Raw genomic sequence first — 26,443 nt, forward strand, 5'->3', positions numbered from 1 at the left:
CTAATGCCGTCTCAAATATAATGCAGTCTAATACAACAGTCCTATCCCCTCAGCTGTTTTAAAGAGCTTTTGATTCAATGCATGATCATTTTGAAGGATGTAGCTTCTGGTGCTGTTGTATATTGCATTAACCTTGTGTTGTCCTACAGGTCCCTGGGACCCGTTCAGTTTATTTGACGTTTTTGCATTGGCCTGGCGTTGAGCTTTGGGTCCCTCGGTGACCGTGTACTATGTGATGTCATTTCATGTGAACTGGCACGGGGGGGGGTCCCAGAGACCCGTTCTGCGATTGAACGCGTTTGGACAGGCTAATACAAAATATAAGTAAACTAATCAATTCCCCATGACACGAAGGACAACACAAGGGTTATACAGAGTTTTCTGTTATTTAGCCTACCCTCATTGATATAAATGGGTTGGACAAAACATCAGAAACACCTGTCAATATAATGCAATACAACTCAACAGCTCTACAGACTTCAGCCTTCAAACTGATCATACAGTTGAATTAACCCCGCTCTCATTATAACCTTGAACCACTGATGGTGGATTTATTACAGGATTGTTGTATCAGACTGCATTAGTTTTAGCTAGCTGTACCTAATAAACAGGCAGCTGAGTGCATATCAACATATACACACACAAACATTACAAGCTATTAAATGCCATACATGACCCAATACTGCTCTTAAACAAGCACAAATGTCAGTTGCCTTCATGTGAAGGCTAAAAGGGCATTGATGTTGAAACTGACAGTAAGGAAAACAAAAATCTTTTATTTCTGGTTTGATACCAAAGAATATTTTTGGAAAACCCTGAACCAAAATTAAATGTAGTTTCTCTCTCTAGCAGGCGAGGAATACTGAATAGAGTAGACCAATGCAGTTCCCTGTCACACCACAAGATGGAAGCAGATTGTTAGCTAAAAAACAAATTGCCTCAAGCAGAAACTGTGTGAATCCATTTAAGGTCTTTCTCACCCCAGCAAAGGTCTACAAGCTGCAAAATGTTTAAGCCTCAAGTATGACGAAGACTGCAGTATGAATTGCATTAAAAGAAAACAAGCTGGATAATAACTGGTCGATACTGACAAGTGTTTTATTAGTAACACAGACCTGGAGACAGAGCCAATAAGAAACCGGTGTGAGCCTTGACAAGACTGACATTGTTCAGAAGGCATTTAAAGACGGAGGGTCTAATAGTTGAACCCATACAGTAAGTGGAGCAGGAAAAAACTTAAAGAGGAAGGCTGCAAATTTGAATCAAATACAAAACCAACTGCAACAAAAACAGAAGGAAAAAATTAAGTGCAATTCCTATTAGATGAAATCAGGATGGCATCAGGTGGCAAAAGGGGAGAGCGAAATGCAGAAGTCATATTATCACATATTATAATAGAGAAATAATCAGATATGGAAAGGCGGCACGGCAGTCCACATGTCGTTACAAGCCATTCTTTTTTTCTCTCACATCTTTTCAGTCAAATCTTTATCACTGAGTCCCATGAGGAGCTTTGGGGAAAGAGTGATGTTATGGCTGAAAAAAACAAAACGTATCTCAGGCTGCTCGGCTATTTGTCCAGAAAAATGCCTGTGGATGGTATGTTGCAAGCAAAAGTCCATCAATAACACCATTTAAATTGATCCATTCTTGTTTAGGGAAAATAAACGTACCTCAGGAATCAATGAATTACGGTTGAGGGTTTGAGTCTGATCTAAAAAGGGTCGGTTTTCTATTTTCCCCTGCTCAGTTGCTCGGAGAGAGGTTAAGACAGTAAATTGATGAGTTGTCTGCTTAAGTGCAATGTCCGAGGATGATGGAGAAGAAGAAATAATATTGTAGAATTGTCTTTGTTGCTTTGCTGACCCCCCCCGCCCCCCCAGTTTAAAAAGGACTAATGAACTCAGCAAGCATAACTCTGACTCAACGTACACAAGCTTACCCCCATATGCACACAGTCAGTATCAGGAGCAATAAGGCAGAGAGGCTCCGTTTTGTTTTGGGAAAAAAAAAAAAAAAAAAAAAAATACAAATAAAGAATCAAGAAAAGAAAAAAAAAAAAAAAAAAAAGCTGCTGCTGCCCCCCCCCTCCTCAGTAGTTTCTGGGCTCTGAAGATCCCGTACTGTTCATCCCATGTTAGGCGGTCACCCCAACCCTCATCTCCTCAGGACACGACTGAGAGGTTCAGAGAGGGCTGGTGGGTCGTCTGTGTGGGAACGGAGAGCAGGATGGAAGCCAATAGAGAGGAAGAGGCTGGTCAACAAGCCCCACCCCTCTTGATGCAGCCAATCACCAAAGTCGGTGCTGGTGGAGGTTTCGACTGAGGACGGAGCGGACATCAGCAGTGAACCTATGACAAAGAGAAAGATAATTAAACAACTTGACATTGAATGTTTCACTATCTTAGCCATTAAAGGAAAAGCTCAACATTTTGGAAATGCACGTATACTTTCTTTCTGAGACCTCTGGGCTTCAAGTACGAAGTTGGAGTAAGATGCGTTTATCTTAGCTTAACATAAAGATTAGAAACATTTAACAGCTAGCCTGGCTCTTTCCAAAGTAAAAAAGTATGCCTTAGGGCTGCCACCTCTTAGTCGATTAGTCGACTAATCGGTCGTTTTGGTCTTAGTCGACTAAGATTTCTTTAGTTGACGAGTCATTTTTAATGGTTATTCATGCTTAATTACTCATTTCCAAGAAACTTATGAGCACATTTCTGGTAAGCACAAGATTTAAAGTGGTACTTTTGCAGGATTAATTGTGGAGAAACTCAGTTCTACAGATGGTTCATTAACTACATTTATATTGTGCTTTTCTAGTCTTAACCACCTCTCAAAGAGCACAGCTCTGTCGATTACATCAACTAATCGATTAATCGACAAAATCATATAAATGTTAGTCGACTAAGAATTTCTTTAGTCGAGGACAGCCCTAGTATGCCTACAAATACCTCTAAAGCTTACCAATAAAAACATTGTATCTCCTTTGCTTGATCTATACATAAACAGATACATAAACTCCAAATTTTAGGACAGTCTAGCTGCACCGTCTCAGACTATAGTGTGGGTTGCCAAATAGGACTGCTAAGCTAAGCTAACTGCAGGCTAACCATCTGTTCTCAACACACTGACAGGAGCTGTATCAGTCTTCTCATCTTACTCTCAGAAAGAAAGCAAAAAGGAATATTTCTTAAAATACTGTACTATTCCCAAGAACATCTCAAAGCACAGTCTTTTGCGAAATTTGCCCCAAAGATAGCCTTCAAAGTATATTGTTGCAACATAACAGACAGGTAAGGTTTTAGGCTAAGTGCTGGAGGGAAACTGACATTGTAGGGTAGTGTAGATGGGGCATCTTTAGCCGGCATTCACATAGGATCCGGCGTTGCGGTGGTTAGCCGCAGGGTTGTGCGGCGGTGTGGGTGTGTCGCCCGTTTGTGTTTCCACTGTGTTCCTCATGGTGCTAGCATTTAGCCATGCTGCTAGTATGCTGGGTCCTACGACGAGATTGTCTGTCCGCATCGACAGATTAAAAAAAAACATTTACTTTCAATAACTAACCAGGATGCGAGATCTATCAAAACGGTGGGTGCACAAGGCCAAATTGAGTGACTACACGTGAAACATGACGTTACACTCCGGTCCGTTGTGTGTCCGTCTGATCACCGGTTTCGTGATTGGCCGCCGCAGCATGACGTTTGTGTTGTGTGTCTCAAAACTTTTCGCCTCTGGCCGCTGCTTTTTTCCCAGCACCCCCACCGCCGCAGCCTAAACAGACTACCCACATTCAAATGAATGGGAGAACTGGCATTTTCGCCGCAGCGCCAGATCTAGTCTGAATGCAGCCTAAGTCATTAATCAGGCTGTGCACCATCCCATATAAATGGGAATATGAATGAAATATTATACAACCAACATTTGTCAACAGCTTTATTTAAATACTATCTCATTCAGAATAATGTTAATAAGGTGTTACCTGAAGTCAATGTTACCAAATCAGAATTTGACATTTGTTAACGACTAAAATCATATACGCCAGATGCAGCCATTACCTTGCACCTCTTGAATTACCACAGACCACTTGAATACAGACAGTATGCACAAAAGTTAGTGTTTGCATTGTCTATTTGCTTTCATGCCAACTTGTGTTATGCCATTTACCTTAGTGCATCCAGCATAGGCAGCAAGTTAAGAAGTGCTGTGTCACTAGGGTCGCTGAACCAGGACTTGATGGGTATTGCATTGTCTGGAGGGCAGAAAAAAGCAGTCATGTCAGTGAAATGGACAAGGTTGTGATTTTATGCTGCCCTGTTAAAGAGGCCACTGACTCTTAGAGGACCTGCAGATTTAATGTACAATACCACATTTACAATTTAAGCCTTGTACCTAGAATAAACTGCTCAATTGTTGTCCTCTTCCTGCACCATCACAAGGTTGATGTTTATAGGAAGAATCCTCATTTAACTTTGTACAGTATGTTTAAGATAAATGCACACAGAATTCAAGCAGCTAAATATATACTAATCTCAATAACTTTAAGTCTTACCTGGATGGCTACGATAAGCACCAGGCGAATTGTCCAGGATGACAATACTGGACAGGTCATCGTGTACTACAGATAGGTCTTTAATATAACTACCTAAATCCAATGTACAATGCTGGCAAAAGAAACAAAAACACAAAAGACACCATCAAAAAGGGGAGAGAATGAAGAGACTTCATATAGCCATGCAACCAAAGAGCCTAAGCAGCATCAGCTTTAATACATGATGTTAAAATACAGTTTAGAGCCGCACCTGTCTGTAGTATCTGCGTTTAAGGATGTTCCTGTTGTTGTCAAGCTTGTCTGCCACAGCTGATCCGTAGATCTCCATACTGGCTGTAAAAACCACCAGCTCATACCACTGGCTCACCTGTGTACACACGGGGTATAGAGCACACAGTAGTATAAGTAAACAAGTTACAGTAAGTGCTTCGATTGTTATACAAAACTAATATTTCTTTACGACATCGGGTAGTGTGAGAGTGCAGTACAATGGAGAGTGATAGCGAAGATGACAGATGACAGATAGGATAAAAGCTGTCCTGGAACACCCAAGCAATGATGTTTCAAGTTCACAGTGTGCTTTACTGTCCCCTTTCACATTAATCTAGGATTCAAACACTCAAAACATTGACATTGATTACAGCTCGACACTCACCACTTCTAAAAAGAAGTCAACATGTGGCCTTTTATGTACGAAGAATCTGACTGGGTGCTTGTCAATGACAACCTGCATGGATAAAAGGAAAATAGACAGTGTTTAGGCTTGAATGCATGGATCCAAACATACATACACATGTGGCTGAATGCTCATACTTTGAGGATGAAGTCTGGCGGCGTGCCAGGTCTCACTGTGGGTCTGAGGACCCCGTCATGGTGAGAGTGGATCAGCGTCTCGTCCAGGTCCAAAACCAGAATCTTCCTCTTTACTGCATCTGGAGTTTATCACACAATACAGAGCTTCTTTATCTCAGTACATTTACATGCACACAAGAAACCACTACTGGGACAAATGAGGTTTCACAGGAATTAACACAAAGCAATTAGATGCACTGTAATAGCAATGGTTACTGTAAAATCTGCACATATAGCAGGTCAGTAATCAGATTTCTCTCCTACTCCTAAATGTATTTTAAAACCATGACTTTCTCTGTTTTAAGTGTTTTCATGACAAAAGACACATTTCTCTGATTTCTTTACAGTGCACAGTTCTTACAGCTCTACATATTGTCACCCTGATGAAGAACTAGAGTTGATACACAGTCTGTTGAATTGCCTATATGCACTAAGAATAAATTCATATCATTTCTACTGAAGACAAAGTGCCTTGTTTTTTCCCCCCATGGTTTGTCTGCAACACTTTGTCAAGCATGACTTCCTGGATTCTGCTTTTTGCTACTGAATGTCAGTCTCACCTTTAGTTGAACTAATTTTAAATACAAGGTGATAGTGATGGGTAATTACTCCAGGGCCCATTCCCATTCTTCAACTGGTTTATCTCTCTTTAGATCCATGATAGTGTGCTGTATGTGCACCGGCTCTGTGCAGGCATAGCTGCATCTCACGGGAGTAACGATATTTTTTTCAACGATACGTGCGTAAATTGATGCCCAATGAAAAGGCACTGAATGACTATATTACAGTGAGGAAAATAAGTATTTGAACACCCTGCTATTTTGCAAGTTCTCCCACTTAGAAATCATGGAGGGGTCTGAAATTGTCATCGTAGGTGCATGTCCACTGTGAGAGACATAATCTAAAAAAAATCCAGAAATCACAATATATGATTTTTTAACTATTTATTTGTATGATACAGCTGCAAATAAGTATTTGAACACCTGTCTATCAGCTAGAATTCTGACCATCAAAGACCTGTTAGTCTGCCTTTAAAATGTCCACCTCCACTCCATTTATTATCCTAAATTAGATGCCCTGTTTGAGGTCATTAGCTGCATAAAGACACCTGTCCACCCCATACAATCAGTAAGAATCCAACTACTAACATGGCCAAGACCAAAGAGCTGTCCAAAGACACTAGACAAAAAATTGTACACCTCCAAAAGGCTGGAAAGGGCTACGGGGAAATTGCCAAGCAGCTTGGTGAAAAAAGGTCCACTGTTGGAGCAATCATTAGAAAATGGAAGCAGCTAAACATGACTGTCAGTCTCCCTCGGACTGGGGCTCCATGCAAGATCTCACCTCGTGGGGTCTCAATGATCCTAAGAAAGGTGAGAAATCAGCCCAGAACTACACGGGAGGAGCTGGTCAATGACCTGAAAAGAGCTGGGACCACCGTTTCCAAGGTTACTGTTGGTAATACACTAAGACGTCATGGTTTGAAATCATGCATGGCACGGAAGGTTCCCCTGCTTAAACCAGCACATGTCAAGGCCTGTCTTAAGTTTGCCAATGACCATTTGGATGATCCAGAGGAGTCATGGGAGAAAGTCATGTGGTCAGATGAGACCAAAATAGAACTTTTTGGTCATAATTCCACTAACCGTGTTTGGAGGAAGAAGAATGATGAGTACCATCCCAAGAACACCATCCCTACTGTGAAGCATGGGGGTGTTTTTCTGCACATGGGACAGGGCGACTGCACTGTATTAAGGAGAGGATGACCGGGGCCATGTATTGCGAGATTTTGGGGGAACAACCTCCTTCCCTCTGTTAGAGCATTGAAGATGGGTCGAGGCTGGGTCTTCCAACATGACAATGACCCGAAGCACACAGCCAGGATAACCAAGGAGTGGCTCTGTAAGAAGCATATCAAGGTTCTGGCGTGGCCTAGCCAGTCTCCAGACCTAAACCCAATAGAGAATCTTTGGAGGGAGCTCAAACTCCGTGTTTCTCAGCGACAGCCCAGAAACCTGACTGATCTAGAGAAGATCTGTGTGGAGGAGTGGGCCAAAATCCCTCCTGCAGTGTGTGCAAACCTGGTGAAAAACTACAGGAAACGTTTGACCTCTGTAATTGCAAACAAAGGCTACTGTACCAAATATTAACATTGATTTTCTCAGGTGTTCAAATACTTATTTGCAGCTGTATCATACAAATAAATAGTTAAAAAAATCATACATTGTGATTTCTGGATTTTTTTTTTTTGATTATGTCTCTCACAGTGGACATGCACCTATGATGACAATTTCAGACCCCTCCATGATTTCTAAGTGGGAGAACTTGCAAAATAGCAGGGTGTTCAAATACTTATTTTCCTCACTGTATGTACATTTTGCAACCTAGGCGGAGCAGTGTGCTGTCTCAGGACAGAGTTGGAGAGCAGCACACTCTGCTCCGGTTTGTAATCCCTCAGACTCTCCCTTCACTTTTGCCCAGCAGCTGGGAAGCAAGACTCGGGAACTTCTTGTGTATTGAGGAGCTGCAGTGTTTATTCATGGGCAAACTGTGACATACACTGTAAAATGAATGAATGAATATATTTTTATTATTGTGTCATGCATACAATAAAATATGCCCAGGCCACACAGGCTTACAAGACACCATTACCTAGGACAAACGACCAGATACCAAAGTAACCACTTACCCTAAACAAATAAACCTTCTAGTCTTTTTTTGCCAAGCTTTAGAAACAAAAGTCACCAACTTATAAATATTAAATTTAAACAACCACTCCAATTGGTCATCATCCGTACACCAGAACATTTCAGGATTTTGGACAGACATTTCATGTAAAATCTGTGTTCTTAACTCTTCTCCTAAACTTCTCCTAGTTCACATAGTTTGCACAACCTTTTATCTTCTTGGATGTTTTTGAATCTACCTGCTTCAAGGGCAAGGGGAAGGATTCCTGTTCTCAACTGAGCCACCAATGACCTCTGACTTCTCGACAAGTTTGCTGTAACATATAGTTCAGGACCATAATAATGTTTGATTTGAATATAAGTTCGTAGTTTTGGTTTTAGCAGAATGTCTTTTGACCATATTTCTTCAAATCTAGCAAGTACCTTGCTTCTGATTGTGTACATGCTACAAGTACTGTACATTTATTTCCTTACTATTGACTAGTAATATAATAATACACATAATATGCACTATGATACACTCTCTTCAAGAAAGGGCTGCTCTTGAACTCAGCTTTTCTGGTTGCAAGGAAGTGTGGATCCCACCTCCTAAAAGCCTTTTTTGATGACCTTATTCTGTTATGAGAGGTATATGATAGAGCTATGTGACACATAGATTGGAGATCACTGTTACTTTCATTCTGTCCACAATGCTGTTAATACCAGCAGAAACATCAGCCATTTACAGCTAAAGGAATCACTCATTCACTTGAAACTGGACCTGGATCTCCAGTTGAGGTCACTGTAGTGAGTGAGAGGCGGGGAAAGTGAAACTGAAATGCAACCCTTCCTCCAAGTCAAGAGTGTGCATTTGAATGAGCTCTCTACATGCAGAAGGAAAGCTCCTTCAGAGTGCAGTGCACACACCAGTCCACGCTAGTGTAAATGCTGCCTTTAACATTTGTATTTCCTCTTCACTTCAGTCTTGCCATTGTTCGAGGCAGAGAAGGAAGCTAAACTTATCTCATTTTCTTTGGTCACCATGCTACTGTGTTGGATGGATCCTGACATTAACCTGCTACCATAATTCACTGTTTTACTCAAATGCTTTTTGGGGAGAATGGCTGTTTACCTAGCTAGCACAATGGCCAAATTAGTCTTTTAATTTTAGCATTCTGGTTACAGGTCTTGAGAAACACTATGGTTTGTATGCTGCCTCTTTATTAGTAAAGGCTTGCTGTGCAGTGTAATTTATAATGGTAAACATTATTTAGATTATGCAACATTGGTACTACATTCTTAGTATTTTAAACTAGCCTATTACATATCCAGCTTAGCATGAATGTTATTGATTGATGTGGTTTTTGAAGTGTCTGCCTTTGCTTTATTGACAGGTATTCATCTCATTGCACATTTACAGCTGTTTAACAGACTGACATTTCTTTTTAAGCACTGATGTTGTCTGAGGGAAATTCAGATATGCAGTAAGCACAATCATTTGTTATTCTTACAACTTGTTTGGCTTTTAATTGTGATGATGTAACAATGTCATCTCAATGATGAACCAAACTTTAGGCAAATGACTTAGATGCAAAACCATTCTTTGTTGCGATGCTATTAAAAAGCTATGAGAGCACACAATAACTGACCAATTAAGTAAGCTAATGAAGAAGAAGCACTTAACTGCAAACTTAGCAAATTTAGCATCCATTCCTCGTCAGCCACAGCATATCACAAACAATTTTAATCAATGATTTTAGTATTAAGCACAATCTTGATTTTATGTTTTTAACTGAAACATGGTTGGACCATAACAACAGTGGTGCTGTTCTTATCGAGTCAGCTCCCCCTAATTTAAGTTTTATGAGTGAGAATAGAGTGAATAAGAAAGGAGGTGGAGTCACCGTTTTGTTTAATGACTCATTCCAATTTATGCAAATATCTTATGGAAATGTTGCTTCTTTTGAATACGTGGCTCTTCAGCTAAGGTCCTCCCCTCGACCTTTATTTCTAAATATCTACAGACCACCTAAATACTGTGCAACCTTCTTCGATGACTTTACTGAACTGCTGTCTATAATCTGTATTAACTTTGACTGTGTAATTATTGCTGGTGATTTCATGTTGACAACCCCCAGGATAGAGGGACCAAAGAACTGTGTTGTGTTTTGGAGAACTATGGACTGACTCAGCATGTGATGGAGCCCACACACAATAAGGGGCACACTCTGGACTTGATTATCTCCAAGGGTCTGAACATTTCCAAGGTTGTGGTGACAGGTGTTGCTCTCTCTGATCATTCCTGTGTTTTCTTTAACGGCACTATCTCTGTGCACAAAAGTGTCCAAACAAAAAGGTAATCAGAAAACGATATATCACTGAAAACACCAGTGAAACATTCATTCAGCTTTTCTCCTCCACACCCACCCTCTCTGGGGTCTCACTCACTGAGCTTGTAGATAATTTCAACTGGAAAATTACAAATGTTATTTTTGCCATTGCTCCCACTAAGGTCAAAGCTGTCTCTGGTAAGAAAAGATATCCATGGAGAAATGTTATACTGGTGAGAACAGAAAAAATAGAGTGTAGAAAAGCTGAACTTAGGTGGCGAAAAACAAATCTCCAGGTCCATTATAATAACTATAACGAGAGACTTCGCATTTATAATTTGGAACTGAGGACTGCAAGGCGGTCCTTCTTCTGACATTATCGCCAGAAACAATAATAATTCACGTGCTTTGTTTGCTACTGTCGATAGGTTAACAAACCCTCCAGTACCAGTAGCATCTGAACTTTTATCTACCAAAGCCTGCGATGAATTTGCCACCTTCTTCAAAGACAAAACTCAGAAAATTAGACAAACAGTCAGCGCCTCCATATCAAGTACAGGATGTGTGTTGTCACAGTTTTCACGCAAAACAAATTCCAATATGTCACAATTTCATACGATCAACCATAAAAACCTGGAGGACATTATACAACATCTGAAAACCTCCTCCTGCTGCCTTGATATTCTTTTCAAACATGTTTCGAATTGTTTGGCTTCTGATCTTCTACAGATTGTAAACATGTCTCTTCTCTCAGGTATCTTCCCACAGGCCCTGAAAACTGCAGTCATTAAGCCACTCCAAAAAAAGAACAATCTAGACACGTCACTAATGAGCAACTATAGGCTGATAACCTAACCTAAATTTTTAAGTAAAATCATTGAAAAAGCGGTTTTCCAACAACTCAACCTTTTCTTGTCACTAAACAACAGTTTTGATCAGTCGGGTTTTCGACCACACCACAGCACTGAGACGGCTCTTGTTAAAGTCTTTAATGACATCCACTTAAACACAGACAGTGGCAAAACTACAGTCTTAGTATTACTTGATCTCAGTGCTGCATTTGATACGGTCGACCATGACATATTACCAGACCGATTGGAAAACTGGGTTGGCCTTTCTGGCTCAGTACTAAACTGGTTTGAATCCTATTTAAAGAATAGGGACTACTTTGTGTCTATAGGTAATTATACATATGAGCATACAAATATGACATGCAGAGTTCCCCAAGGCTCTGTTCTGGGGTCTCTTCTGTTTAATATCTACATGCTTCGAGTGGCTCAGATTATGGAAAACAACAAAATAAGTTACCATAGTTATGCGGACGACACACAAATTTACATAACCTTATCGCCAGGGGACTATAGTCCAATACAAAAACTGACTAAGTGCATTGAACAAATTAACGACTGGATGTGCAAGAACTTTCTTAAATTAAATGAAGAAAAAACTGAGGTGGTTGTTTTTGGAGCAAAAGAGGAACGATTAAAAGTCAACGCTCAGCTTCAAACGACAATGTTAAAAACCACAGACAAAGCCAGAAATCTTGGTGTAATTATGGACTCAGACCTGAATTTCAACAGCCACATTAAGACAATAACAAAGTCAGCCTATTATCACCTTAAGACTATATCAAGGGTTAAAGGACTTATGTCTCAGCAGGATTTGGAGAAACTTGTCCATGCTTTTATCTTTAGTAGACTTGACTACTGTAACGGTGTCTTTAAAGGTCTCCCTAAAAAATCAATCAGACAGCTGCAGCTGATTCAGAACGCTGCTGCTCGAGTCCTCACTAACGCCAAGAAAGTGGATCACATCACTCCAGTTCTGAAGTCTTTACACTGGCTTCCAGTGCATCAAAGAACTGATTTCAAAATACTTTTGCTGGTTTATAAATCACTAAACGGTTAAGGGCCGAAATACATTTCTGATCTGCTACTACAGTATGAACCACCCAGACCTCTCAGGTCGTCTGGGACAGGTCTGCTTGTTGTCCCCAGAGTCAGAACTAAACAGGGAGAAGCAGCGTTTAGTTTTTATGCTCCACATATCTGGAACAAACTCCCAGAAAACTGCAGGTCTGCCACTACTCTGTTCTTTTAAATCAAGGCTGAAGACATTTCTTTTTGATGTTGCCTTTCTTTATATAATTGTTTATTTCTTATACTGAAGTTGTTGAAACTGTATGAAAATCTATATAAACATATAAAGAGAAATTAAAAAGTAAGACCGGTAGGACCGGCCCGTTCTAGAAACGGCAAGGATTGCGGGTGGATTACGTGTATAGAGCAACAGCTTATACATTGTCCCATACCAGCACCATAAAATCTCGTATTTTATCTGCTTTTATATTTTTAACTGTTTATAACTGCTCTTTGATGTTTAATTTCTTATACTGCACTGTAACTTTTATTCCTGTACGTTTTTATGTAAAGCACTTTGAATTGCCCTGTTGCTGAAATGTGCTATACAAATAAAGCTGCCTTGCCAATGTAGCACAACAGGTTTACTGAAACAATTGAGAGAAAATACAAGCCAACTGTGGTTTGCATCTATCCACCTGATCCACCTTAATAAATATGGCTATGACCTACAGTCATACATTTTCTCATATGGAGAAGACACATTATAGGAGTCCTGTCAAGTTTGTATGTCCAGTAATACAGATAATGTTCATTTACTCTGAGGTGACAAAGGTCCTGAGAACAGGGTCAAGCCCGAGTGTTTTAATTGCTTTTCTTTTCTGTACAATCACATCTTTTAAATTATACTTACATTTCCACATTGCAAATAGTGTCTCCCCCTCTATCTTGTTATAAAAAACAAGAACAAATGTGTCTAGGTAAAAGCAGTATTTGTTATACTTTCCCAAATATGTTTACACATGTCTTACAAAAGGGCCCCTGAAATTTAGCTGAGCAGTCATATTATGTACTCACTGAGTCTGTTTCTGGAGATAGGCGAAAGAGGCAAAGTGTCGTATCGCACCGTCTGATACTGGATTATCTGCAAAAGAACAAGGCAAATTAAACAGTCAATCCTTAACAGATCAGGACAGTTAAAACAACAAACCATATACAATATACTGAGCCATAATGAGTTAACTGCACTATGGATAGATTTCAAATGTTTGTGTTATTCGTACTTTAATTATAGATGAAAAAAGTTTACACAGAACACCAGTATTAGTGTTTTGGGAATCCTTTGGGGCAGAAAGAAAAGTGGTTTTACATCATAATTGCTGCAATTCATTATCCAATTTGAAGAAAGCATCACAATTGAGCTAAGGATGAGTCAGACCAGAAGTATGGCTAATATCTCCATGAAGGTCTTAAAAACCTCTACCTCTTGAAATCCCAAAACTTACAGTATATTTAAGCCCTTAGACAATACATTATTGGGAAATCAGCCCTCTTCTTTTGCTGTAAATGAGATTAAGCAAGAGGACAGAGGAGGACTCCATACTGAAATGAACACAGTTACGTCCACCCCACGACTCCTCCTCTCTAACTTCCTTGCTCTGCTCTGGTCAGGATCACCACAGGGAGCACCCTTTCCAGTGCCACTCTTGCCCAGGGGCTCTGCACTTTTCTTCACAGGGCTATTTTTATCCCTCCAGCTGTCAGTGGGTGTCAGCAGAGCATGGGGCACACATAGAAAGGAAGACTTGCAGGGTGACTTTGACTGAGCCTTGGTACCTAAGCCTTGGGCAGGGCCTCCCTCTGTGTCCCCTCCCACTGCTGCCTGGCAGAGGAAGCTCGGGGGAAGCCTACTGGGGCCAGCAGCTGCTGAGCACCACGGGGGGACCTCACCCTCGACTCAGCTCCCTGCACCTCCAAGAGCCTCTATCTGGACCCCAGGCCTGCAAACTCAAACTGAGTCCTTTGCCTCCACACTAGGGCTACAACTAATATTTCAAATGATCTTGCTCCCTTAAGCATACCAACAGCCACTAAAAACTCTTCAATGTAATGTGAGGGAGAAAGGCAGCTAGCCCTTGAATTTGTGTGGCAGTAACCAGGATACTGGCAATTGTACTTAGGAAATGGCTAATGCGAGAAATAATGCTTTCATTATTGTTTTTATTTTTTCTAGATTAACTGATTAATGATTTGGCTCCAGAGCCCAAGTTGACATATTCTAACTGCTTATGTTGTCCAACTAATAGTCCAAAACTCAAAGATATTAGGTTTACTATAATGGAAGACAATGCAAAATAGCAGATTTTCAGTTGAGATGCTGAAACCAGAGAATGTGTTGCATTTTTGCTTAAAATCTTGAATTGTTGCAGATTAATTCTGTTGATTAACTGATCAACTAATCATTTCAGTTCTACGAACTATTTAAATTAGGAGTTTTGTGTTGTTTAGCCAATTGTTGTTTCAGCACTAACTCCACACCTGGCTACACACAGTTACTGTCTCATGCAGAATATAATAAGCAAAACCATTATGCAAGATTAATAAACAACCATCTTGTTATCTGTTAACACAGAGTGCCGTGCATGGGATTATTACCCGGTCACAATATTCATAATCCAATAGATCTTTTATTGATCCAAATGTTTGGATCAGGCCACCTAATGGATTGTGGTCTCTTCGAAGCACTACCTTACTAGCAGACAACAGAAGGAGTTAACAAGGGGATTATTAGATTTATAAAGAAGGTCAGTTATAACTAAATGGGGCATTCAACATCAATCCCTTATTTTAAGGTATTGAGTGGGTTAGGTCTTAACATCCTCACCTCAAATATTTTTCATCAAATCACCTGCTATCTTTAGGATCACCTACATTTCGTTCCTTGCCACATTAGCGATCGCTGGATCGAGGCTATGACATTGTTCCAGTGCCTCACATATTGTAAACAACAGCGCTAAACTGTGAGTGAGAATGAGAGAAACAGAGGGAGGGAGAGAGAACAGTACACTCTCTGTGCTAACATAATCCCTCTCACTTCAGCCATAACATGAACTGGACTACTCACTCTCAGGGCCTGTTGACAACCCACAAGTGTTACTGCCACACAAAAATCTGCAGAAAAACCTCATACAGCAAGATGAATACAACACAGGGAACTACTCTAAGCTTTGTTGACTTGATACAGAGCTAGAGTCGAAGTCTGCTCAAATTACACCACATATGCATGTCTATTAACAACTCAACATCTCTGTGTGTGTCTAGGTTACAGGCAGGCTTCTGTCACCTTAAATGCCATGTTTATTGTGGAGGCATTTGTGAGCAAATGAAGGTGACCTGCAGGCTTCTACTGGCTGTTCCTCAAATTAGGCGTTTGGATGTGGGAGGTTTCCACGTTGCACTGTATTCAAAATGAGCCATTCATTTACCCACTATTGCATCACACAAAATCTGACACCTGGACAAAATACAATTAGTCTATTAATCAATTAGTTGACCAACTGATAATCGATTAACTGTTAGTCATTTACCAAAAAAGAAATGCCAAACACCGTATGGTTTTAGCTTTACAAATGTGAGGATTTGCAGGGTTTCTCTGTTTTACATCATTGTTAATTGAGTATCTTATTGAATATCCTTTGCTTTGGTTTTGGACTGTCGGTGACAGATACTTCTCACTATTCTGACAGTAAAAGCCTAAACTAGGGCTGGGCAATATATCGATTTTGTGATATGAGACTAGGTACTGTCTTAGATTTTGAATATCTTAATATTGTAATATGACATAAGTGTTGTCTTTTCCTGGTTTTAAAGGCTGCATTATAGTAATGTAATTTTCTGAACTTCCCAGACAGTTCTAGCTGTTCTATAATTTGCCTTTACCCACTTAGTCATTATATCCACATTACTGATTATTTATCAAAAATGTCATTGTGTAAATATTTTGTAAAAAGCACCAATAGTCAACCCTACCATATCGTCGCAATATCGATAAAGGTATTTAGAAAAATATTGTGATATTTGATTTTCTCCATATCACCCAGCCCTAGCCTAAACGGTTAATCACTGCATCTAAGAAAAATATCTATAGATGTGTCAATAATCAAAGTTATCTTGCAGTTGTACATTTTTGTGCACTTTACCATCTTGTGAGGCAAATGGGTTTACTCTTCAATATCCTCTTTTGAATGACATCTCGATACTCCTAGCCATCTTTATGCTGAATAATATAGCAATACATTTGACACTGACACTATTGAGTGGGAGGTTGATGCTACTCCGTGGGATTTGTTCACACATTTACAAAAATTTGGGCAAAATCACCATAATGGATGCACATAATGAGACAGGATAAGCACAGGCAAGAAGCGCAGGAAAGAAACAGGTAGTCTAGTTCTCTGAGAGCCAACTGAGCTCCACTAAATGCGAATGTGATCTGAAAAATAATGTTGAGACATGTGGACCATGGCAACGTAATCATTTTGCTCAACTATCACAGAAACACAACAGGATCACCTGCCAAATATCTTTCAAACCCATTCTCACCGTTCGTAGGTGCTTCCTGAGGATGTACATAATGAAGCCCCATATTCTCGATGTTACTCCGAGAAAAGTGCGGATGCCAAGTAAACATTGCCGGGTCTTCAGCATGTTGACGAGCACGCAAAGACCCCACAGTAACTCAACTTCAATTCTCAGTTGATAGCACGCTTTTGTCCGAAATTGCTGGGATAATTACTGAAGGAACTTGCTTGCTAGTAATAGTCAAAATCCGTCTTTAGCCAAAGCCGCCAAACTAGCAATTCAAATTAACAAGAGGCCAAGCAAACGTGTGAGTACCTCGCTCTGCACACTTGTGGCACAATTAGCATTAAATAGAATACATTCGCATTGTAACTGTGAAACAAACGTGGACGTCGTCAAAAGAAAAGCTGCTGCAAGACGACTGCTGCTGTATGGACCTTAGCGCGCAGCTCGTCGACAAGCTAGCTCATGAGCTAGCTGTATACCATATAACGTTAGCTTGTAGCCACCAAGCTACCGCTAGCTCGACAGGGTGACCACCTTGAACCTTGGACAAAAATACCCCAAAAAAGCTGTGGGGCCGCTTGTTGTCAAGCACCGGTTCAACGCAACTTCACTCTGTGCGGCGTCCGAAGAGAGACAGCTTAACAAAAGTTCCACAAAGTCTAACCGGTCCGGTTAAAATCGTTTGTAGTCCAGTGGAAATCCGGAATGAAACTGCGAGCCGCCATCGCCGCCTTGCCGTCACTTCCGCGAGGAATCCTGTGGTTGCGCGCAGCACGTCCACGTGGAAAGAAAATAAACAGACGTGAACGAGCAAGAGCAAGCAGGATGAAAGCCTGTTAAAATTAACCAGTTTTTTGGGTCTTTCTGTAATTTTTTCAGCAACTATTTGAGTAATTGTGGTGCAGTTTAACACAAAAATGATTTCTGGTAAGACATTTGTGTGTGTATACATAGTTTTGCTTTCATTTTGGCAGTGGCTTGTTGGTGTCAATAAAACTCAAGTATTCCAGTAGTTGTAATTGTAAAACAATACAACAAATTAACTGGGCGTGGCTACTTTTTATAGGCACAATATTATATTTGGAAGGGACAGCTTTTACAGCTGTCAGTAGACACGTGGGCATGCCTATGGCCAGTTGGTAAAAGTTACTCTACACCTAATGAATTACTTCAGACTATTAGGAAACTAATAAACAACCCCCTCTGACACTGCCATGCAAATAGCACTAATGATTTAGTGATTATATTATATTATATCTTATAATTCGTTTGACTGGAAACTAATGATCATTTGGTGCAAACAGACCTGGGGCATTCATTTAGATCTCTGTTGAAGGAATCAAAATTTGTCAACATCATTTACAGTAAAATTACAGATTACAGTAAACTCTAATTATATAAATTAATCTCATAAAAATTACTTCCAACCATGGTATGATCTGAATTTTCTTTAGAGTAATTATGTTTGATGATGAGACAATATCTACTTGTGACCCTCATCATATTTTATTGCCATGACGTGGACAGTTGTGAGCAGTATTTTTCCCTCTGATTGTTTAATTTGTACTGTAGGATTTTTAGAGGCTCCGGAAAAGGAAAAAACACCCAGCATTTTACAAGAAATGAGCAAAACTTAGTGAAGAAAGAAAAAAATAAAAGTATTTTGTATAACGGAATGCACTTTTTTCTTAATCACTTTATAATATTGTGTCCCTGCTCATATCTATTTTGTCCCGACCCCCATATTAGGAACCACTGCAAAAAATCATTGTGTAAAGTCAGTTGGATTATGCATTAGCTTGGATATGAGATTGTTTAGTACATTTACAACATTACATTTTAGGAAAAAGCAAGGTGTGGTATTAACCGTTAAAAAGCATAGTTTTATTCAACAACAAAAAAACATTTTGAAAAATGTAAGGCGATCAATATTTGAAAACACTCTTGGATAGAACCATTTTATAAAACATAATACAGATTTCTTACAGAAATATTGTACATTATTTTATATCTATAAAACTGCATGAGATTGCAGCAAGTCTTTGAATCTCCACTACTGAAACCGACTCTGTGTCTTGACTAGCAAGGACATGAAACATGGATCCTCTGTTGCCGAACCCTACACATCAAGATCATCATCAGGGTCCTCCTGGTCATAGTCATCATTGGCATCAGGCTCATACAAAATTCGTCCTGAACCTGGGCCCGAGTGGAGCAGAGCCGTTTTCCTGTAAGACAAAAAGGGGACAGCGTTTTTAAGTTGTTTACAAAAAATTAACAAAACGTACGGGACGTAATCACTGAAATAAAAGTGTTTCTCACTTCTCTTTGCTGAACACAAAGGGAAGTGCAAGTTTCTCTTTGGCCTCACGCTCTGTATCAGATAGTCGAAGGTTGAAGGTCAAGTTGGCTGTTGGGTCCGTCTATAGAAACACAAAAAGAGTACTATTCAGTCCTGCTATATCTGAGCCCTAAATGTATTCTATCGATCTGCATATGGTTGGATTCAGGTATTAAACATGCGTCATATCACACCTCCTGTTCCTTAGGGTCGGCCTGTTTGTGTCCAAGTTGGCTGGGCTTGCCCTGTACTATCACTGTAAAATCATCTTTGATGCTGAAAATCTCTTCCTAAGGACAAAAAAACTAAATTATCAAAACGATTTAACAGCGAAGGTATACAAAATAGTCATCCCAAAGGAAACACTGCTTACGTCTTGCATAACTTTCCCCGATTTTGAGCGCTTTGTTATCTTTGCCACAGCTTTGTCTCCCTTCACCACAGGTACTACAGTGATGACTGAAGTAGCCAAGTGGCATACACTTCCCACAGTACCACTCTGATGCATATCTGCATGGAGCAGACCAATAATAGCTCTGACAGCTCCCCCTAATGAAAACACAGAAAAAGACCCTTAGTCTGCATGGTCTTAAAGTATCACTTTAAGCCAAGAAAGTCTATTTCACAATATGATGGTGCACTTATTTTAATAATCAATATGATTGTCATTGATTTCTCTTAAAAGATAAAAGCTTTGCAATGACTCTTACAGCCTTGATGTCATACCTTCCTTCATTAAATACTACTACAAAAACTTTCTGACATCACGCTGACACACATTAAGATGATTTATAACCTTTTCTAAGTTGCTGAAGAGTCTTGCAGACATCAGGAGGGCTGAGGTGTCTCAAAATCCATGAGAGAGAGTCGATCACTAATGTAGCTGGTTTTGGGTGTGATGTTTGCTTGACCAGACGTGTAAGTTCCTCCAAACAGAACTGGTGAACCGTGAAAGCTGGGTGATCAGTCCAGCCAAGTGGGTCTGTATAAGCATTGTGAAAGTGTAGCCTGAAGTGACAAAAACAAATTATTGAAAGTTTGGTTATAGGTTACATAAACTGCCTAAAAAGGGCTGCAGCAAACAATTATTTTCATTATCGAGTAATCTATTGGTTGCGTTCACTATATATATATATATACACACACTTATTTTTACAGTCTGTGGGTGCACCTAATATATATGAAGAAAAGCAACACATGTTCACATGACTTGAATGACTAATATGAAAGGTTGGTAGGTGGTTCCAAAGTAAGTGGCTATTAATTTTCTGATGGACTAATTATTTCAGCACTAATCTTATTTACCTCTGAATAGGTGATCCTTTCAGTCCATCTTTTAGCTCTTCCTCACTGACCTCAAAGCCAAGCACATGGACAGCTTCCTCCCTAAATTCATAACAAAGGTCAAGGTAGGTTTTTATAAAAACATTTTTTTGTTTTAGCAAACTTGAAACATTACAAATATATGGTACATACAGTACATAACCAAACTGTCACCATACGCATGTATTTAAATACCTGTCCAATGCAGAATTGATGAAACTTTTCAGGAGGTGTCGACCAGAATAACTAGCAGAATCTAACAATGCAAGGAAAAATGACATGACTTTACTGTATGCTATTGCTTCGGTTCACATTGTTACGTTATTTATTTATCGCAATTTAGACTTAAATTCTACAACATTCAAAGCATTTAACGTTACCTTGTATTATGAGAAACCCTCCAGCATCAGTGCCTTGCAATAATTCAGGCAACATTGTACTAGGTTAAGTTAGTTAACTATATAAGAAAATTGTAGAAGGTCCAGGTAGCTTCAGCTAGTTAGCATGCCATTGATTTACCATCTATTTAAACGTGAATATCATGATAAAGAATCGGAGAAGTCAGTAATTTAATAGCAGAAGAACAAGATCTGTCAAAATTCAGAATGACGAGCGCCTGAAGTCGCAGAAACTTATATTTCACTGAAATAAAGCTTTCGCTGTCCAAACTAATTCCAACATGTTTCGCTAGCTAGATAGCATGTTTAGTGTACATATTCAAAAACGTCATATCCCAGAGTTCCCCTTACTTTAATATCGATAATTTATGGGAAATGTAGTTCAGCATTTTACAACCCGTGTCTGTGTCGGATTTAATGACTGCCCAATAACCTACGTTACCCAGAATTCCCCACGGGAAACACTGCGCTGGCAGCCTCAAGAGGTTTCTGCCGCGCACGGAGAAGATCGTGCGGAATAAAGTCAAAACTCCAGTCGTTTGTGTGCTTACTACGAAGAAACGACAAAACTTAATCGTAGAAGTTTACATTACGGACCTACATTAACTAGCAATAGCGTTCATCTAAGGAGTTTTGCCATATTTTAATACCGAGGGTAATAAATGCAGTAACGAAGAAAAGGAGCTTTAAGTGCAGCACGTTAAGCGACAGAGGAATTAGTATTTTGTCAGGCTAATAACGTTAACGTTAGTATAGCGACAGTTCATTGTGGTACGTTAACGTTAGCTGTTGTAACAGATCCCCAGGGAGGGGATATTACAACTTCGACCCACAGTGGAGTGTTTTGAGGAAGAGTCTACTCGATCGTCCGCGCCCTTGGCTTGCTGCTGCTAAAGTTCCCCGGCGTTAAGGTGCAGCCACGCCGGGGGAAGGCACAGCGCGACGGCCGCTACTCTCCGGCTAGCTCGCCTGCTGCTTCTGATTCTTGGATCGGGGCCTTGTCGGTGAGGCGACAATGCTTGACATAATGTCTGAGCACCAAGGTATGTTTTAACAGTGTCAGCGGCGAACCATTAAACACACTGTTACTGTGTGATGTTAATCTGTTTACTGTTGAAATCTGTCGTATTTTGCGGACATTAAGATAGCTAAGTTATGTCTACGTTACCGTTAATGTTACGTGTGGTTGCGTATGCTGTATTAATAACACCACTTGCTCTTGACCAACTTGTGTTTTGTCAACATGCCATGAAAGTTGTGTTAAAGTGGAAATCTCTTTTATGTTACGATTACTGTAACGGTAGCTAACCTAATGTCAACGTTAGGTTAGCTAACGTTATGCATTGCACAGTTAAGTTAACGTTAGCTTGCAGGTTAACGCGCCGATCCATCTAACGTTAGCTAGTTTATAGCTGGATAGCTAACGCTACCCAACCACCTCACAGAAAACACTCTCTACCTTGTCAGATTTAAGTTAAATTAGATTACTTGTCAGATGTTTTTTTTTGCATTAGTTCAAACAAATAAAACCTTTGCCAACATCAAGCTAACATGGCTAATACGCCTCCCACTTCCATTTCAAGAAAGCCAGCGTGATTAGCTAGCTAGCGGACCTAGTAACATTAGCTGATTGTTAGCATAAGTTAACTCGAAATTATCCGTCAGCAATGTCGAGTTTAAATGCAGCTCGTTAACGTTATATATAACGTTATATCGGGCATCAAGGAGCTCGCACTATCACTAACCACTGCGCATATATTATATATAACGTTACAGTGAACTTTTGTACATCCCCCGATTAATATTTTTGCTCACCCTACACTTGTACAGCCCTATTTTCCTTTCTAAAACAGTTTTATTGTACACATTTGTTATAGTGTCTTTTACTTAGGTTTATTTCAATATTTCTATTCTATATTTATGTTCTTGATTGTTGCAGTACATTGCTTTAACGTTATTGTTTATTCCCGTTTCATATGTTTATTGTATGCACCAAACACCCAAAGGCAAATTCCATGCAGGGGAAAACTTAGTTTGGCAATTAATCTAATTTATAATCACGGTCTGATTCTGACAAGTCGAAACCCTGTTTGCAGTTATCGCTGTAAACGGCACAGCGTGTTGTTAGCTTCTCCTCTAAATGTCAGCTAACGTTAGCAGCTAACGACAATACGAAATGACAAGTTTAAAGATTGGCAACCAGCATTCTCGTTGTCTTGCTTTAGCGTTGATATTAAATCGATGAACAGCTATCCATGGCTGATGCCGAAATATCCACACTTAATATAAAGTTCAGATGGTCATCAAGTGACACCGGTTGCGGTTGTTGGCAGACCCAGTCAACTAGCGTTATCACCCGATGACTGACTGGCCTGCTTATTTTCTGCTTAAACGGTTATCCGTAAACTCTCGGTCAATTTAACGTACCTAAACAAACACGGCGCTTAAATAAGCTAAACATGATCATTACTAATAACCCTGATTAAGTTATTGAGCCGTGTTAGCAAGCTAATGCTAGTGTTAGTGCACATGTGTCTCATCATACCCCTATGCAACCGAGTGCTTGGTATACTATATGCTACTGTGAAAATAAGCCCGTCAAGACTGGTTCACTTATGACTTATAGAATTGTTTGTTTTTCTTCTCTACTAGATTCACTTTTGACGTGCAAAACGGAACCTTTGGTGAGTACTTTGCAATGTTACTTTGAATACTCTGAGTAGTTCATTGAGTAGCTTTTTATTGATGGAACATTTTTATATTAGCTTCATTTTCTTTAACAAAGGCATGTGCTTTCTGCAGCCCCCGGAGAGGAAAAAGAGGACTGTTGAGGACTTCAACAAGTTCTGCAGCTTTGTCCTGGCGTATGCTGGTTACATCCCCAGTCCAAAAGAGGTGAGCTGCTATGAATGTCACTGTGGATATTAGAAATTACTGTTATTGCCTGGTTGCTCAGGTTGCGAGGAAATATCAAAATGCTTTTTCTTGTTGTCCTTTAGGAAAATTCATGGTCTCCAACATCATCCAGCTCTGCACACAGTTCAGGGTTGTCGGCAGATGGAGGTGGTGGAGGCAGCAGCTCCACCGGCAATACATGGGCTGATGGAAGTTCCGACATTCATACCATCCATACGTTTGTTCGTAAAGCTCGAGCAAATAAGGGCAAAAACATTCGCCGCATGCACTCTGATAGCACTCTGCTGGACAAGATGCGCCTTAAAGACTCCCTGTATGAGGGCCAGGCCAGCACTAAGGCCGAGCGCAAGAAAGACAAAAAACTGAAAAAGCTGTCATTGGGCTCTGCCATGACGGCAGCAGATAGTGGCAGTAGTGAAGGCGAGAAAAGAGCCCGCATTAAACGCAGCAAAAACTCAAAACAGCCAAAGCCTAAGAAGCTCAAAAGTTCAGCTGCTCAAAGTGAGACAGACTCTGAGGCACGGCATACACATACAGAGGTACGACCTGCCAGAGATGAGCTGACGGAGCACGGGGGCTCCACCCCAAGCATGCAGGGTCTGGGGAAGATGCAGCCAGACGAGTCCATCAGGGAAGCAGAGATGAGCTCCAGTGAGGGTGAGACCTGGATCGCTGATGAAGACATTATGGTGGAGTCAGGTATGACAGTATGCTTTTGCCATTTAAAATAACTTAAATGTATTAAGATGATCATCTTTGGCTGCATCCAATGAACCAATGTTTAATTACAAACGTAACTTGTTTTTTGTCCAATTCTTAATATTGACTAGTTTTTACAATGCTATAGTATTCTACATCTCTGTTCTTTTTTTTTTTTTATCAACACAGGGGATGATTCATGGGACTTGATCACTTGTTACTGTGGGAAGCCATTCGCAGGACGGCCAATGATTGAGTGCAACCAGTGCGGCATATGGGTGCACTTGTCGTGTGCAAAGATCAAGAAGTCCAATGTTCCAGACATCTTTTACTGCCACAAGTGCAGGGACTTGCGGCGGTCTGGACACAAAAAAGACCCCTAGGCATGAAGAGGATGGGAGGGACAAGGAGCACCCACCCTTTTTTTTGCTGTCCTCTTGACACTTGTTTTCTTTGATGCCTACAGCCAAAACAGCCTAAACTATCACCTGGATGGCAACTGTATTGTCAGTTTGTAGGATTTCTTTTGACAATCACAACCATTCTTATTTATCCCTCACGGCTTATTTTTTTATTTTTCTTTGGCTTCTGTGAAGAACTGGACAGAAAGCAACGGTGACAGTGGAGAATCATTTATTTGTTACTAACAATTCATTAATTGGCTTTATTGTTGTATACTGTGCTGCTGATTTGCACATAAACTTTCACACTTATTCACATATTCACCGAAGGTGCATTTAGACTTGTAAATTATTTCTTGAGGATATCGACAAATCAGTGAAAATTCCTTTAGTATCTCAAGGAGTATCATTTTCAGTTTGATAGCCTATTCCTCTCAACTTCAATCAATGCAAGTTTATTTTAAACCTAATAGCATGACGGATGAAAAACGTCACCCGTTATTTGTTTAGAAGTATGTCGTAATGCTAGATGAGCAGCTCGTTTTTATTTTGGAGTTTGCATTTTTGTTTTGGTTGTCAGTGATGACCACTGAACTTTAAAATGTAGAGATCTCACTCGAGAATAAGTTATCTTTAAATTCACAGAATCCGTCAACATTTATCATTTTGCTTTGGCAAATGCATCTAAATTGCTACATTTCAAATTGCACACGGACAATTCTTTCAGCAGTGCACTTTTTAAAATGTAAAACCAAATACCATTCCACTTCATATATGGGTGGTATTTGGGCTATGATGAGCTACGGCTGAAATCTGTACTTGGCACGTAGCTGTGTACATTCACGATTGAGCGCTTAATGTTTCTCCCTGTCTGGCTTGTTAATCAATGATAGCCATTTACCATGAACAACATAACATCAAAAGCTGTTCGATTTTGATGTTTTTGTTTCATGTGTGGTTTTAGTTTTTCACGTTTAAAAACTCATCTAAATGAGGGCGTAATGTTGCTGTAAGACGAATGGTTTGGCAGTGCTTTACAATATCAAAGTGGCTCCGAGGCACGTTTAAGAGTGGTTGTAAAATATTTGCTTTTCTGTTTCATGTAATTGTTTATTTCTTAGCTTTCTGAGAAGTGGGATTAGAGATGGACAGAAGATTGTCTCACATCGAGAACAAAGTTGTAGTGTACAGAAAATAAGTTGACGCTGCGTAGGTTGTGGCGTTTGTTTATGTTGTTTGGTTTTACCATGTGCTTTTTCTTTTGTTGGTGGGAGAGTCTTGGTAAGTCTCCAGTAGCAGTTGCACTCTCTCTACAACTTCAATTCTGTGTACATATCCTTGTTCTTTGACAACTGTACATATGTGAAAGTGAAGAGAGAAAATACCCAAGCAAAATCTATATTTTCTGCAGTCTATTGTTTTCTTTAATTGTAGCTTGAAAAATAAAAGTCCTTGGGAACATAATGGTGGTATTTTGAATCATTTGTATTTAAAGGACACATTAAAAAAACACATTTGAAACTGT

The 26,443-nt window shown here is 39.9% G+C and overlaps 3 protein-coding genes across 4 annotated transcripts; 1 reads left to right on the forward strand and 2 right to left on the reverse strand.

Moving 5' to 3' along the window:
* Positions 1-1,073: 1,073 nt before the first annotated feature.
* ctdnep1a (CTD nuclear envelope phosphatase 1a) lies at positions 1,074-17,625 on the reverse strand. Of its 2 annotated transcripts, XR_004104795.2 has the most exons (9): positions 16,856-17,625; positions 13,331-13,397; positions 5,360-5,478; positions 5,202-5,273; positions 4,797-4,913; positions 4,547-4,658; positions 4,162-4,246; positions 3,330-3,512; positions 1,074-2,351 (listed from the first exon to the last, which is right to left on the reverse strand). XR_004104795.2 is itself a non-coding variant. In XM_031298441.2 (8 exons), the coding sequence occupies exons 1-8, from the start codon at positions 16,958-16,960 to the stop codon at positions 2,291-2,293; spliced, it is 738 nt and encodes a 245-aa protein (XP_031154301.1). In that variant the 5' UTR covers positions 16,961-17,620; the 3' UTR covers positions 1,074-2,290. The 2 variants fall into 2 exon arrangements, 1 of the variants encoding a protein (XP_031154301.1); XM_031298441.2 differs by lacking the exon at positions 3,330-3,512 and having other exon boundaries at positions 16,856-17,620.
* A 1,157-nt stretch (positions 17,626-18,782) lies between these two features.
* elp5 (elongator acetyltransferase complex subunit 5) lies at positions 18,783-21,205 on the reverse strand. Its single transcript, XM_031298436.2, has 8 exons — positions 20,885-21,205; positions 20,700-20,760; positions 20,487-20,567; positions 19,978-20,189; positions 19,555-19,730; positions 19,376-19,471; positions 19,163-19,263; positions 18,783-19,068 (listed from the first exon to the last, which is right to left on the reverse strand). The coding sequence occupies exons 1-8, from the start codon at positions 20,937-20,939 to the stop codon at positions 18,960-18,962; spliced, it is 891 nt and encodes a 296-aa protein (XP_031154296.1). The 5' UTR covers positions 20,940-21,205; the 3' UTR covers positions 18,783-18,959.
* Positions 21,206-21,345: 140 nt separating this feature from the next.
* Positions 21,346-26,443, forward strand: phf23b (PHD finger protein 23b). The gene is made up of 5 exons (XM_031298435.2): positions 21,346-21,945; positions 23,555-23,586; positions 23,705-23,797; positions 23,902-24,517; positions 24,707-26,443. Exons 1-5 carry the CDS (start codon positions 21,918-21,920, stop codon positions 24,898-24,900), a joined length of 963 nt encoding a protein of 320 aa, XP_031154295.1. The 5' UTR covers positions 21,346-21,917; the 3' UTR covers positions 24,901-26,443.

The sequence above is a fragment of the Sander lucioperca genome, chromosome 17 (genome assembly GCF_008315115.2).
Source record: "Sander lucioperca isolate FBNREF2018 chromosome 17, SLUC_FBN_1.2, whole genome shotgun sequence".
In the NCBI taxonomy this organism is placed as follows: Eukaryota; Metazoa; Chordata; class Actinopteri; order Perciformes; family Percidae; genus Sander; species Sander lucioperca.